At 57.6% G+C, this 14,148-nt stretch overlaps 1 protein-coding gene across 9 annotated transcripts in view; it reads right to left on the bottom strand.

Annotated features, from left to right (window-relative positions):
* PTPRF (protein tyrosine phosphatase receptor type F) overlaps positions 1-14,148 on the bottom strand; it is an 84,811-nt gene that overhangs the window by 55,021 nt on the left and 15,642 nt on the right. For all 9 annotated transcript variants that reach the window (XM_051856577.2, XM_051856590.2, XM_070078611.1 and 6 more), the window contains exons 3-4: positions 5,950-6,095; positions 5,662-5,803 (exon numbers count right to left, since the gene is read on the bottom strand). In XM_051856577.2, the coding sequence (XP_051712537.1) occupies positions 5,662-5,803; positions 5,950-6,095 (288 nt within the window). The remainder of the gene's footprint in view (positions 1-5,661; positions 5,804-5,949; positions 6,096-14,148) is intronic.

Genomic DNA, 14,148 nt, shown 5'->3' on the forward strand with positions numbered 1-14,148 from the left:
CTGTAGCCATGATCACAAGACAAACGCCGCGGCTGCTGCCTGCCCGCTGAGCCCTCGGAGGCAGGCCTCCCAGGACAAGGCGAAAACAGCGCATCCCTAACCCACAGCCTCTTCCCTCCTCCTCCTCCTGTCCCTTCCAGAACTGACCCTCCCCGAAGTCACCAGGGCCCCACCCACACCTCTTGCTGGTCCTGCTCTCTCCGGGGGCTTTCCTGCCTAGCCTGGCCCCTGGTGCCCCACAATGAGCTCAAGACCCTCGCTGCCCCCACCTCCAGGAGGGAAGCCCGGGAATCTAGGCCTGCCTCCCCTCCCCCAGCGCTCCCTCCCTCGTGAGGGAAAATGTCAGATTCCCTGTCTCAGTGGCGGCAGCGGGCGGGCTGGAGGGGGAGTGATTCAGCCGCCGCCTCAAGAGTGTGGAGCGAGAAGAGCTTTTCCTGCCATTACCGCGAGGGAGAGGCTGGCGCGCTAATGGCTTCAATTACCACTCAGACAGGAACGCGGGGCGCGGACGGGCTTGCCCCCAGCCAGCCCGTGCTGGGCACCCCACCTTGTGCCCAAGCCGGAGGGGGGCAGTGAGGCCAGAGAGCAGTCTTCCCTGGACAGCCGGAGGCTGCGGGGAGGGGAGGCGCGGGGCCGGGACTCCCCAGGGCAGCGAGGAACGCACACCTGAGCCGGGCTCCCCAGGCAGCCCTCAGCCCCTGTCTCATGTGTTTGGAGGGGTCCGTGCCAGTCTCACCCTCTCCCCAACCCCCGCACCCTGTGTGTCCTCCCAGGAACAGCCCTGGCTCCCCCCAGCTCCACCGCAGAGCTCCAGGAAGCCAGCCTTTCACTCAGTTCCTGCGGGCACCCCAGCTTTGGGTGGGGAGGCGGGACAGTCACAGTCTGGGCCACCTCCCCGTGGCCCCGCCCCCGGCGCGCCTTTCTGCCAAGTCCAGAGCTGGTCAAGGTTACACAGACCAGGAAAGTCAGCACTTTGTCTTCCGGGTGCTGTTTCAGGAGCAGGAGGGACTCCCCCAGGCCCACAGGCCCTCAGCCCCTCCAAGGGAACAGGGCAAGGGCGGGGACCTGCCCCACACCTGCTCCAGATACCTCCTCAGACACTGCCAACATCTCAGAGCCCACACACACACACACGCACCCTGGACCCTATCCCTATGCGTGAAGATGCCTCCAAACGCCCTGCCAGTGCAAGGGAGGCCTCCTCACCCAGCTCTGAAAGACCACCCGTGCCCATGTCCATGTCCATTAGGAGCAGCAGCCGCCCAGGGCAGTGGCAGAGGACACAGGGCCTAGGGGCCTTGAGGACACCTTGCTACCCGGCCCAAGAGCCCTGGCAGATGCCCTCAGGAGGAGGAGCCCTGGTCCTGGCCCTCTGGCCACTTCCCAAGTGCCAGGGCAGGGCAGATGGCACCCTGTGGGCAGATGCCAACAGGGCAGAGTTGAAATACATGCTCCCGGGTCACATGTCGGGACAGTGAGGTCAGGATTAGCAGGGAGGAACCCAGGAACATGGCAGTCAGTGATCCTGGCCCAGGGCTTGGCCTCTGGGCCGCAGCTCCACAACGTCCTCCCCAAGGGGACAGAAGATGGCAGGCGACTATGGGAGCCGAGCAGCTTCTTCACTCGTCCTCACGATGTGGTGCCTCCTAGCCCTGTGGCACCTGCTAAATCAGGCTGGGATCCCGGTAGGTGGCTAACTGTGCTGCATTCAGTTCTCCAAACCAGCCTGGGTGGTACATGTTACAGCCCTGTTTACAGATGGAACAAACGAGGCTCAGAGGCAGGGTTACTGGCTCAAGGTCGCCTGCAGGGTGCAGGGTCCCTGCTCTTGGCCACTGTCCTCCACGGCCCTGCCGAAGGACCGTGTGAAGCACAGTGGAACCCACCGGCTCACCCGGGGACACAGATGCAAGAGAGTTTCGGAGTGGATGCCTGTGTGAACACACAAAGCCACAGCATAGAAATGGCCAATGTGAAAAGATGTTCAACTGCTCTTGTAATCAAAGAAATGCAAATTAAATTGAAATGCCATTTTTTTTTGCCGATTAAGTTGGCAAAGATTTTTTTTTTAAATGATAATTCCCACTGCCGGAAAGAGGCCTCTTACGACCTGCTTGTCAGCAGTATAAACTGATACAACCTTCTGGAAATACTGACAGGCTTAACATTGCATGCGCCCTCTGACCCAGCGGTTCTCCTCCCATGGACCTGGGACAAGCCAATAATCAGGGAAGTGAACGCACCTACGTGTAAGGACACCTATGGCATTTTATTTATAAAAGCAAAACACTTTGAACAACATATGTATCCAACCATAAGGGAATGGCTAGATAAATTAGGGTGTTTCCATGTGACAGCTCACCCATGGCCATTAAAAATAATGAGGCAGAAAAATATCTAATGGCAAGGAAGATGTTCACAATATGGGTTTTTTTGGTTTGTTGCTTTTGTTTTTATATTTGAGAAGCACAGAGAAAGATTCCCCACCTGCTAGTTCACTCCATATATGCCTGGTGAAGTTGGGAGCAGGGAACTCAACCCAGGTCTCCCCTCATGAGTGGCAGGAACTCAATTATTTGAGCTACCACTGCTGCCTCCCAGAGTCCAAATTAGCAGGAAGCTGGAGTCAGGAGCCAGAGCCAGGAATTAAATCCAGGCGCTCTGATGTGCACTGCTGCTGTTTTACCTACGAGGCCAAATGCTGGCCCCTGATTTTTGTTTTGTGTGTGCTCTGAAAGGCAGAGAGACAGAGAGGGAGAAGGGAGATCCCCAGTTGCCCCCTAAAGTTGGGGCTCAGCCAGACCAGCCAGACCAGAGTCAGGAGCTTAGAACTCAGTTCAGATATGTTCCGTGGGTGGCAGGGCTCCAGGTACTTGAACCATCACCTGCTGCCTCCGAGGGTGCACGTTAGCAACAAGCTGGACTGGAAGCAGGGTAGAAACTTGAACCAAGGGACTCCAAGATGGGATGCACAGTGACTTAACTGCTGCTCCAAATGCCTTCCCCTTTTGTTGTTTTAAAAGAGCCGTCTACAAATCACTAGAGAGTGATCTAATTTCTGATATATAGTACACACACACACACACACACACACACAAACGGGTATGCACAGAAAATGGGCCACAAAGAAATAACCAGGGGCCAGCGCTGTAGCGCAGTGGGTTAAAGCCCCGACCTGAAGCGCCGGCATCCCCTATGGGTGCCAATTCTAGTCATGGCTGTTCCTCTTCCAATTCAGCTCTCTGCTCTGGCCTGGAAAAGCAGCAGAAGATGGCCTGACCACTTGGGTCCCTGCACCTACATGGGAGACCCGGAAGAAGCTCTTGGTTCTTGACTTCGGATTGGCTCAGCTCCTGCTGTTGTGGCCATTTAGGGAGTGAACCAGTGGATGGCAGACCTCTCTCTATCTCTCTCTGTAATTCTTTCAAATAAATAAAAGCAAATTAAAAAAAAAAAAAAAAAAGAAGAAGACTGGGGCCGGCACTGTGGCGCAGCAGGTTAAAGCCCTGGCCCGAAGCACTGGCATCCCATATGGGCACTGGTTCTAGTCCCAGCTGCTCCTCTTCCGATCCAGCTCTCTGCTGTGGCCTGGGATAGCAGAAGATGGCCCAAGTCCTTGGGCCCCTGCACCTGCGTGGGAAACCTGGAAGAAGCTCCTGGTTCCTGGCTCCTGGCTTCGGATTGGTGCAGTTCCAGCTGTTGTGGCTGGAGTGAACCAGCGGAAGGAAGACCTTTCTCTCTGTCTCTACCTATCTCTGTAACTCTTTCAAATAAATAAAATAAATCTTTAAAAAAATAACTAGACATTAACAATAGAGGTAAGATAATGAGTGATTTAAATTTTTCCTTGTTATTCTATACTTTTCAATTTTTCAACACTAAACAGATATTGGTATTGCATTTTAAAAAGAAAGCAGGGGTAGGCGTTTGGCAGGTAAGACACTCACATCCCACATCAGAGTACCTGGGTTTGACACCCAGCTCCAGCTCCTAACTCCAACTGCTCTCCAGCGAAGGCCCTGGGAGGTATCAGTGATGCCAAATGTAAGTGGGTTCCTGCCACCCACATGGGAGACCTGGATTGTGTTCCTGACTCCTGGCTTTGGTTCTGGCCCAGCCCTGGCTGTTGCAGGCATCTGGAGAGTGAACCAGCAGATAGGAGTTCTCTCTGTGTCTGTTTGTCTCACTGTACCTCTCAAATAAATATTTAGGGCCCGGTGTTGTGGTGGAGCAATGCTGCCATCCCATATGGGCACTAGTTCATGTCCTGGCTGCTTCACTTCCTATCCAGCTCCCTGCTAATGGCCTGGGAAGCAGCAGAAGATGGCCCAAGTGCTTGGGCCCCTGCCACCCACATGGGAGACTCAGGTGAAGCTTCTAGCTCCTGGCTTTGGCATGGTCCAGCACCAGTCATTGTGGCCATCTGGGGAGTGTACCAGCAGATGGAAGATCTCTCTCTCTCTCTCTCTGTAATTCTTTCAGATAAATAAATAAATCTTTAAAATTAATAACAATTTTTTAAAAGATTTATTTTATTTACTTCAAAGACAGTTACAGAGAGAGGTAGAGACAGAGAAAAAGGTCTTCCATCCGCTGGTTTACTCCCAAGATGGCTACAACAGCTGGAGCTACACCAATCCGAAGCTAGGAGCCAGGAGCCAGAAGCTTCTTCCTGCTCTCCCAGGTGGGTGCAGGGGCCCAAGGACTTGGGCCATCTTCTTCTGCTTTCCCAGGCCATAGCAGAGAGCTGGATCAAAAGTGGAGCAGCCGGGACTAGAACCGTCACCCATATGGGATGCGGGCGCTTCAGGCCAGGGCTTTAACCCGCTGCACCATAGTGCCGGCCCCTATAATTAATAACAATTTAAATAAAACTCACATAAACACACCATTTTGAAAATACACCCACAGACCACATTCAGACGGATGAACCCGATGGCTGGGGTCTGAGCATGTCACTCCCCACCGCTGGTGGCTTCCTCTGCCAGAGAAAAGTGGCAGCCTGATCCTGTGCGTCTGCCTTCCAACCTCTCCAGCTGCTCCCCTCCAGCTCTCAGACCCCTGTCCAAAAGCCAACTCCACACATCTCAACTGCCTCCCCCAACTCCACACTTCTCAAGATGTGGCTTACACACAGCTCTCTCCTCGCTTGTGCACCCCCAGCCCTTTGGGCTGTCCCCACAGAACATCCTGAGACTGCGTATCTCAGGTTCAGCGCCCAGGGCAGATGATCCGCTGGACTTCAGGGCAGTTCAGGGAGTGCTTGCGGAAGAAAGGAGAAGCCACCAAGTGACAGAAGACGTCAAAACCCATAGGGAGAGCCTCAGCCACCAGTCTGGGCCCTGGCACATAGCAGCAACAAGAAACACACCTGTCTGACACCTACCACAGAACTCCACGTGAAAATCAGGCCCCCTGGCACAACCACCTAGGGACACCCAGCTGCAGCTCCACACCTCCAGCCAGAGCCCAGGCATACACACAGCTGGTCTTGGCACAAGCCACACCATCAAGGCCAGGTACAGTGACCACCCGGTCCACCACTGACTTCGGCCGACACCAAGATGGCCAGCCCACCTTTCTGCCAAATGCACATGGGCCCGTGGCAGGGCCACAGCTGGCTAGCTGGGTGTCGCCACCGTGCCCCTCCCTGGCTCGTACCTTCAAGCACCGAGAGCTTGGCACTGGTGTTGATCTCCCCCAGACTGTTGGTGGCTGTGCACTCATAGATGGCTTCGTCTCGCTGTGCCCGCAGCGGCTGGATCCGCAGCACTGACCCTGCCCCATCGTCAAACTCGATGACCTGCCAGAGGACAGACGGTTGGTCATGGCCTGCTCAGAACACGGGGGCCTGCTCGGTGTCAGCTGCCCTCCCACTCCCAGCAGGACCACAGAGAGGAGTGGGACCAGGCTCCAAGTCCTGCCTGCCCCTGCCCACTGAGACCATACCTCAAAGCGCTGGGAGCTGACTTTCTTCCCCTTCTTCATCCATGTGATGCGTGGCTTGGGTTCCCCTGTGGCTTGGCACACGAAGGACGCCACGCCTCCCGACAGCCCAGTCTGGTCCTCAGGGACCTTAACAAAGACAGGTTTGCCTGGAAGAGAGGGAGACACCAACTCATTACGGCATGGTCACTACCAGCACGGCCAGCGGTACAGGCGGCAGTCCCAGGGGACAGTGGGCGGGCAAGCGAGAAAGACTGTCAGAGAAATTAATCAGGGCCCCTCGCCCTTGCCCAGGGCTCCACCTGTGCCAGGCACCGTCCAGAAAGCTGAACGTTCACTGACTTCTTTGCACATGAGCTGGGTGCTGCAATTACCTCTGTTGACATAGAAGAAAAACCAAAGCACAGAGAGAGTAAGGGATTTGTCCAACACGACGCAGCTGGGAGGAGGCAGAGCCATGATCTGAGCCCAGGGTTTAGGCTTCTGTCTCTGACCCCTCACCAACCCACAGCCCTAGAAAGAGCATCCTGGAAAGCTTCTGGGAAGACCCTGGAGACCGCCCCTCCCCCACTGCTCTCCCTCCCTCGGGGAGGGCACCTCCAGCCACCTCCAGGCTCCAGCCAGGACCCAGGACTCCTCCTCTCCCTGGCCCCCACATACCAGCCGCCCCAAAGGCCCAGACATTCCAGCTTCTAAGTATCTCTGGACGCCTTCCCAGGTAAATGCTTTCCTGTAAACCTGCCCCTCCCCACCTCTACCCCCACTGACTTGGCTACTGCCTTCCCACAGTATGGGCAGACGGTTCCCCAAGGTCCCCCTTCAAGGGGAGGCAGAGGTGGGGGCCCAGACTCTGTGCTGCCACACACACCCACATCACCGGGGCCAACCCACAGCTCCTATCCCTGCAAATGCCACTGCCCAGGGTCCCAGGGCCAGATAAGCCCGGCTCATGAAGATGTAGCAATGCCTCGTTAGTCCTGACAGCAGATCCATGTCCTATTAATCAGGCCAATGAACAGCTCTGGGAAGGACTAACACCGTGAGAGATGACCTTTCAGATCACCCGCTCGGTGCCCGCGAGCCCGGGCCCAGGCCGGACCCTGGCACGGAAGCGCAGTGCTTGGCTAAGCAGCCACTCCAACCCACTCCTTCGTCCCCAGCATCCCAGCTGACGGGCTCCCAGGGGTCACCCACTCGTCCAAAGCTGCAAAGCCAGCGAGTGGCACATCTGGAACTGAATTCAGGCTGCTGGACTCCAAATCAGCTGGCACACAAAAGTTCACCTGGGATTGTGGGGGCCCTGCCAGGAGCAAGGTGGTGGGGTGCTGGGGGCTGAAGCCAGGCTGAGGAGAGAGTGGGAGGTGAGGAAGTGGACAGCACAGGGCCGCGTGAGGAGCTGGGATTTGGGGGGGAAGAGGGCTAGGGGGAGGCTTGTACATTAAAAAAAAAAAAAAAAAGAAATGTATTTACTTGAAAGTCAGAGTTAGAGAAAGGGAGACAGAGAGAGAGACAGAGAGAGATCTTCCATTTGCTGGTTCACTCCCCAGATGGCTGCAATGGCCAGGGCTGGGCCAGGCCAAACCAGGAGCTTCATGGGGGTCTTCAATGTGGGTGACAGGGGCCTAGACACTTTGGCCATCCTCTGCTGCTTTTCCCAGGACATTAGCAGGAGCTGGATTGGAAGTGGAGCAGCTGGGATTTGAGCCAGTGCCCATATGGAATGCCAGCATTGCAGGTGGCAGCTTTATCGGCTACATTACAACAGCGCCCCCTCCACTTTTTTCTTTTTTTTTAAGACTCATTTATTTATTTGAAAGGCAGAGTTATAGAGGCAGAGGCAGAGAGAGAGAGAGAGAGAGAGAGGTCTTCCGTCTGCTGGTTCACTCCCCAGTTGGCCACAACGGCCGGAGCTGTGCCGATCCGAAGCCCGAAGCCAGGAGCCAGGAGCTTCTTCTGGCTTTCCCACGCAGGTGCAGGGGACCAAGCACTTGGGCCATCCTCTACTGCTTTCCTAGGCCATAGCAGAGAGCTGGGTCGGATGTGGAGCAGCCAGGTTTACCCACTTCACCACAGCCCCTGCTTATCTTTTTCTTCTTCTTTTTTTCATTTTACTTTTTTGACAGGCAGAGTTAGACAGTGAGAGAGAGAGAGAGACAGAGAGAGAAAGGTCTTCCTTCCATTGGTTCACCCCTCAAATGGCCGCCACGGCCGGCGCAATCCGAAGCCAAGAGCCAGGTGCTTCCTCCTGGTCTCCCATGTGGGTGCAGGGCCCAAGCACTTGGGCCATCCTCCACTGCCTTCCCGGGCCACAGCAGAGAGCTGGACTGGAAGAGGAGCAACCGGGACAGAATCCGGCGCCCCAACTGGGACTAGAATCTGGGGTGCTGGCACCACAGGCGGAGGATTAGCCAAGTGAGCTGCGGCACCAGCCATCTTTTTCTTCTTAAAACACAAGTGGGGCCAGTGCTATGGCATAATGGGTAAAGCTGCCGTCTGTAGTGCCAGCATCCCATATGAGCACCTGTTTGAGTCCTCGCTACTCCACTTCTTATCCAGCTTTGCTATGGCCTGGGAAAGCAATAGAAGATGGTCCAAGTGCTTTGGCCCCTGCACCCACATGGGAGACCTGAAGAAGATTCTAGCTCCTGGCTTTGGATAGGCGCTGTTCCAGCCGTTGCGGCCAATTGGGGAGTGAACCAGAGGATGGAAGACTTCTCTCTCTCTCTCTGTAATGCTCTCAAATAAATAAATAAATAAATATTAAAAAAAAAGACACGAGATAATATTTAAATAAAAGTGTGGGGTGCAGTGGGATAAGCCACTGCCTGGGATGCCAGCTTTCTATATTCTACTCTGGATCCAGCTCCCTGCTAATATTAGTGCCTGGGAAAGTATAGGAAGAGGGCACAAGCACTTGGACCGCTGCACCCAGGTAGGGGGATCCAGATGAAGCTGCAGGCTCCTGGCTTTGGCCTGGCCCAGCCCTGGCTATTGTGGGCATGCAGGGAGTGAAACAACGGATGGAAGACCTTTCTCTCTGTCTCTCCCCCTCTCTCGCTATCTCTGACTTCCAAATAAATAAAGGAAAGGCTTAGCACAGAGAGATATAGAGCGCTGATCCAGGAGACAGAGGGGCAGCAGGTGGGGCACAGTCGCCAAGGAGAGAAGGGTCCAGGGCACCAGAGCGCTGAGGGGGTGGGAGCTGCAGGCAGAGAGAGCAGGGAGGAGAATTTATGGAAAACCCCTGGCCTGTGTGTTCCGGGGTTCCGTGTGGTGATTACACAACACTCACCTTCCCTGAGCCTATTTTCTCACCTGCTGGGGACAAGGGGTCTGTGCAGGCGACAAACAACGTGTGTATGCTGCTCTGCACGTGCTGCGTCCTCCGTCCGTGCAGCCACCCCCTCATTAGCTTCACCACTCTTAAAGCAACCCCATAGGTAGGTGGAAGTATCATGCCCATTTTAGAGATGGGGAAATGGAGGCACAGAGGGACTGGAGATGGAGCCAGGGCTTGATCCAGCATTCAAAATCCCCAGCTTTCTGCCTCCGTGCAGAAAGGAAACTAGGACCCCAGCTGACTCTGCCTTTGGAAGACCTAGGGCGGGCGAGGGCAGCTGTTCCAGGGGAGCCGGAGCAGGGTGGGTGCAGGGCAGCCTCAGTGGGGAAGCACGCGTGAGCCTGTGGGCCCAGGGCACGGAGGTCACAGGGTTTTCAGAACCTGTCTCCTCGCCCTTCCCCCAACTGCCCTAGGAAGGAGGCTCGGGACACCAGCATGCAACTGTCTGCACAGCCTGTCCTGCGGGGACCTCCTACCCAGGGTTCCCTGGGGCTGTCCCCTGTGCAGCCCCCCCCCCCCCAACTATGCAGTCCTCCCCATACCAGAGGACCTCAGAGAGCCACACCCCCTCTCCTCCTGGGCTGCTGCACTCTTCCCTGGCCTAAGGAGCTGATGTCCCGGCCTCCAGCCTCACCCCTCCCACACTCAGCAGCCAGGACACCCTGAGAGCCTCGCTCCTCATCAGAGCTCTCCAAGGGCCTCCCACCCTCCGAACCAGACGTATAAAATGCCTATCATGGCGGACAAAGCCCTGGCAGGTCTGCCGCAGCCACTCTCCCCAGAGCCCTGGACAAGCACCGTCACCTGTGGCCTCCGGGCCTTTGCACAGTTGCTCCTTTGACTGAGGGCCTCTTAAGCTGCCTGTCCACCCACTCACTCTTACTCACTTTCCCATCTCCAGGTAAACATCATCCGGGGTTCCCGCCACCACCTCACCCCACACTGACTCAGTCCCGGCCCCGAGCCCTCTGCCAACCACAGCACAGCTCACGGCGTGCTACAGAGGTGTGTGAGGTAATAACTTGCTCACGGCTTATTAGGTGCATGTATGAGGTTATGGCTTTTGTAGTCTCTGGGGTTTAGTAACCGCTTCTCTGCCTTGAACACCCGCTGGGAAGAGCAGAGCCCCCGCCAGTCCTATTTCCTGTCCGTTCTCAGGGTCTGACCCAGTCGCAGGCACCCGGGGGTGCTGAGGAAGGAATGGGGGGAAGAGACTGCAGCCCCTCACACATCACGGGCAGAGAAACCCTGGGCAGAAAGTCCCCGGGCCTGCTGGCTCCTGCCTCAACGTGTCCGCTGCTGAAACCAGAGGCTGGAACCCGTTAAACTGGAATGGCTGGGCAAGCGAGCCTGGGGGCGGGGCCGGGCGGGGCCTGCACACCAAACAAAGAACCCAGAAGCCGGAGGAGGGCCAGGTGTGGGTCCTGCCGGCTGCCCAGAGCCCAGGGGAGGCCCTGGGCGGTGGCGGGGGCAGAACCCCTGCTCCCTTGCAAGCTGCAGAGGCGCCAGCGCCAGCGCCCTGCCCTCCCACCTCCCAGCCCAGGCGGGCCCGGCAGTGCTGCCCGAGCCAGTGCAGCCAGGGGGCTGGATGGGCAGACCCCACCCCGCCCTTGCTCCCCTGGAATCCACCCTTCCCACCCTAGGGCAGCCCACACAGCTTCTGTGCCAACCCCCAGCTCTTCCTCTCCCCTTCGGTTCACTGAGAATCTTGGGGAGCACAGAGCTGACACACTCTGCCCCCAGACCTTCTCCTGCCTGACCGCTCCAGGCTCACCACCTTCCTACTCTCGCAGTGTTTTCCGAGCAAGGCCAAGGACTGTGGTGAGAGCACAGCACGCACTTGCTGGGCCCACGGCCACCTCCCTCCTTTGGGTCTTGCCTGGTCAGGCAAGAGGAAGCTACCCAGGGTGGGGGCAGAGCAGGCCTCCAGGGAGGGTTGCAGGGGTCCAGCCAGGGATAGCCAAACTGGGCCACTTCCAAGCCTTCTCCCAGGGGAGACTGATTGCTATGTTGTGCCTTCCCTGTGGAGCACACACACGCACAGGAGCAGGGAGCAGACACTGGGCGGCGAGAGGAACTCCCGGAAAGGAGAATTTCCCAAGCCCTGAATGAACTATCTGATGAGCTGAGGACACAGCCATGGCTCCCGTGACTGTCCCTGGTACCACCCCCCGGCTCCCAGGGACCCACGGGGAGCTCCAGGTTGTGGCCCCAGAGGAGAAGTACATGCGAGGTGCTGGGTGCCTCATTCACGTGACTCCAGTTACCCTCTCCAGGTAGGAGTGACTCCCTGCACTGCACAATAGGAAAACAGGCCCAGAGAGAGAAAGCGACCTGCCGGAAGTCCCACAGAGGGCAGAGTCTAGACCGGCCTCCCAGAGGCGCAAGGGGGAGGGCGCTCCGCCCTGCCAGCAGCGTCAAGGCTGGGGGAGGGGGAACAGCACAACAGACACACCCTCAGCTCAGCGCTGCAGGCCTGGTCCACCCAGCCCCCAGCCCTCCAGCCACCAGAGATCCTGCTCTGGGCTCCCAGGACTCTGAGCGACTGGGCCGTAACCCGGCTCGCATCTGCTCCTGGGTCCTGCCTGTGCCACGATGCCTGCTCTCCGTGAGCTCCGCAGCAAAGCCCGGGGCTGTTCCTGCCTCCTCTCCCCAGCTTGCCTCAGCGTGCAGTACCCCCGTCAGTGAATGCCCGCTCACTGAACTTCAGGCGCCCCACTTCCCCTCCCTCCTGAGATGCTGGGGTCACTGCTTCCGCACTGCCCACAGGCCTGGGGCTCCACGAGGTGGGGCGAGTGTGTCCCAAGGCAGGCCCACGTGGGTTCTTTCTGTCCAAAACTCCTGCCTCGGCTCAGGACCACCTCTGGCCTCCCAGCATCCCCTCCTGAGGAGCCCCAAGGCCGGGGGCTGTGGGAACGGTGCCAAGTGCAGGCCCAGGTCTCCACAGGAGCTGACCTAGCACTGCCGCCGGGCCCCTGGGCTAACTCTGGGCAGCTGCTTCTCCACCCCCTTCCCTCTGCTCCCTTCAGAGGCCAGGGCCCCCATTCATTTGTCTCGTTAAGAGGCCTATAGAAACACATTTGTCCGCTCCGCGCTTCACTGCCCTGGTCGTCAATTCTCTGGGGCGTCCGCCCCACCTTCTGCAGCAGCTCTGGCCAGTCTGGCCACTTGCCTCTGGCGAGAAGTCTCCCAGGCTCAGCCCAAGCGTGGTCTCCACAGGGGGACAGATCCAAAAGTGTGTGCAGCTGAAGGCAGGCCTGTAGGAGAGATCCTGACTCCTGAGACCCCCAGCCCAGGCTCCAGCCCCAAGGCCCCTGTCTGGGACAGAGCTCAAGGCATCTGAGCCCCACCCTCTCCCTGGCCTTGCTGAGGTGGGATTTCAGCTTCTTTAGCTGGTTCTAACCTTTGTGACCCTGGTTTTGGGGTGGGCGTTTGGCCAAGCGGTTAAGAGGCTGGATAGGTACCCCATTCGAGTACCTGGGTTCAACACCCAGCTCTGGCTCCCAACTCCTCCTTCCTGCAGATGTAGACCCTGGGAGGCAGCAGGTTTGCTTCTAGTCTTGGGTCCCTGCTGCCCACATGGGAAGCCTAGGTTTGAGTTTCGGGCTCTCAGCTTTGGCCTGGTTCAGCCCCGGCTTGTTGCAGGCATTTGGGGAGAGAACAGCAGACAGCTACTCTGTTTTCCCTTTGTCAGAAAAAAAAAAAGACCCTGGTCTCTGGTCCCTAAGGAACCAGCATTGAGATTCCTGGACTGTGCTATATAAACTGCTCTACCTGGTCCTGCCCACTCCTTCTGGGGGTCCTGGCCTGCCCCATGCCCTCTTACCTACCACCATAGTCCCAGCCCTAAACCGGACAATGGCCCGAGCCCCTGCTGCACCAGAGTCAGCTGGGATACAGAGATCTGACAGGGTCACAGCTGTGCACACAGAGGGCACAGAAGAGGAGCCTGTGACCCAGGCTCCTGGAGGAAGAAGTCCTGCAGGCAGCAGGACCAGCCAGGTGAAGGGTGTGGGAGAGGAAGCAGGAGGTCTGGCCTCGGGACAGCACGGGAGCGCCTGGGGAGGTCAGCGTGGCAGGGACGGCTGAGGGGGACAGAGCAGGAGGAGGCCGCCTCCTGCTTGTCTGGGGGGTTGTTTTATTTTTCTGCAAGGCAAAGAGAAGCAGAAAGAGAGAGACAACAAAGAGAGAGAGCTCCCATCTGCTGGTTCATGCCCCAAACACCTGCTGCAACAGGGGGGTGGAAGACAGGGACCAGGGACCTAGTCCAGGTCTCCCATGTGGGTGGCAGGACCCCAACTTGAGCCATCACTGCTGCCTCCCCGAGTGTGCATCAGCAGGAAGCTGGAGTCAGAGCTGGGGACTGAACCCAGCTCACCGTGGGATGCAGGTGTCTTCAAGGCTAAAGGCCCGTGGAGGGCGAGAGACCTGATGATGCAGAGCCCGGAAGATCTGAGGGTAGCAGGGGAGGGGAATGAGAGAGTCTGAAGTGAGGAGCGGCACAGTGGGGTCTTCATTCTGCGACGTGACTCTTACTCTGGAATGGAGAACGGATTACGAGGGAAGAGACTGGAGGCAGAAAGCCATCAGGAGGCTGTTGCGTGCTCAGGCTCCAGCAAGAGCTGAGGGTGGAAAGAGAAGTGGATGCATTCCAAAGACATTCAGAAGGTAGAGCTGACAGAACGTGGTGCGGATCAGATGGGGTGCGGAGAGAGGGAGGAGGCCCAGGCTCCTGACTTGGGTGACCAGGTGGGTGGGGATGCCACTCACAGGAGAGTGAAACAGGGAGACCACCGGCTGGGGAGACGGGCCCAAGGGCGCAGGCTTGGGGTGCTGGCAGTCAGGCCATCCTCCTCCTCTGC

The sequence above is a fragment of the Oryctolagus cuniculus genome, chromosome 7, assembly GCF_964237555.1.
Source record: "Oryctolagus cuniculus chromosome 7, mOryCun1.1, whole genome shotgun sequence".
In the NCBI taxonomy this organism is placed as follows: Eukaryota; Metazoa; Chordata; class Mammalia; order Lagomorpha; family Leporidae; genus Oryctolagus; species Oryctolagus cuniculus.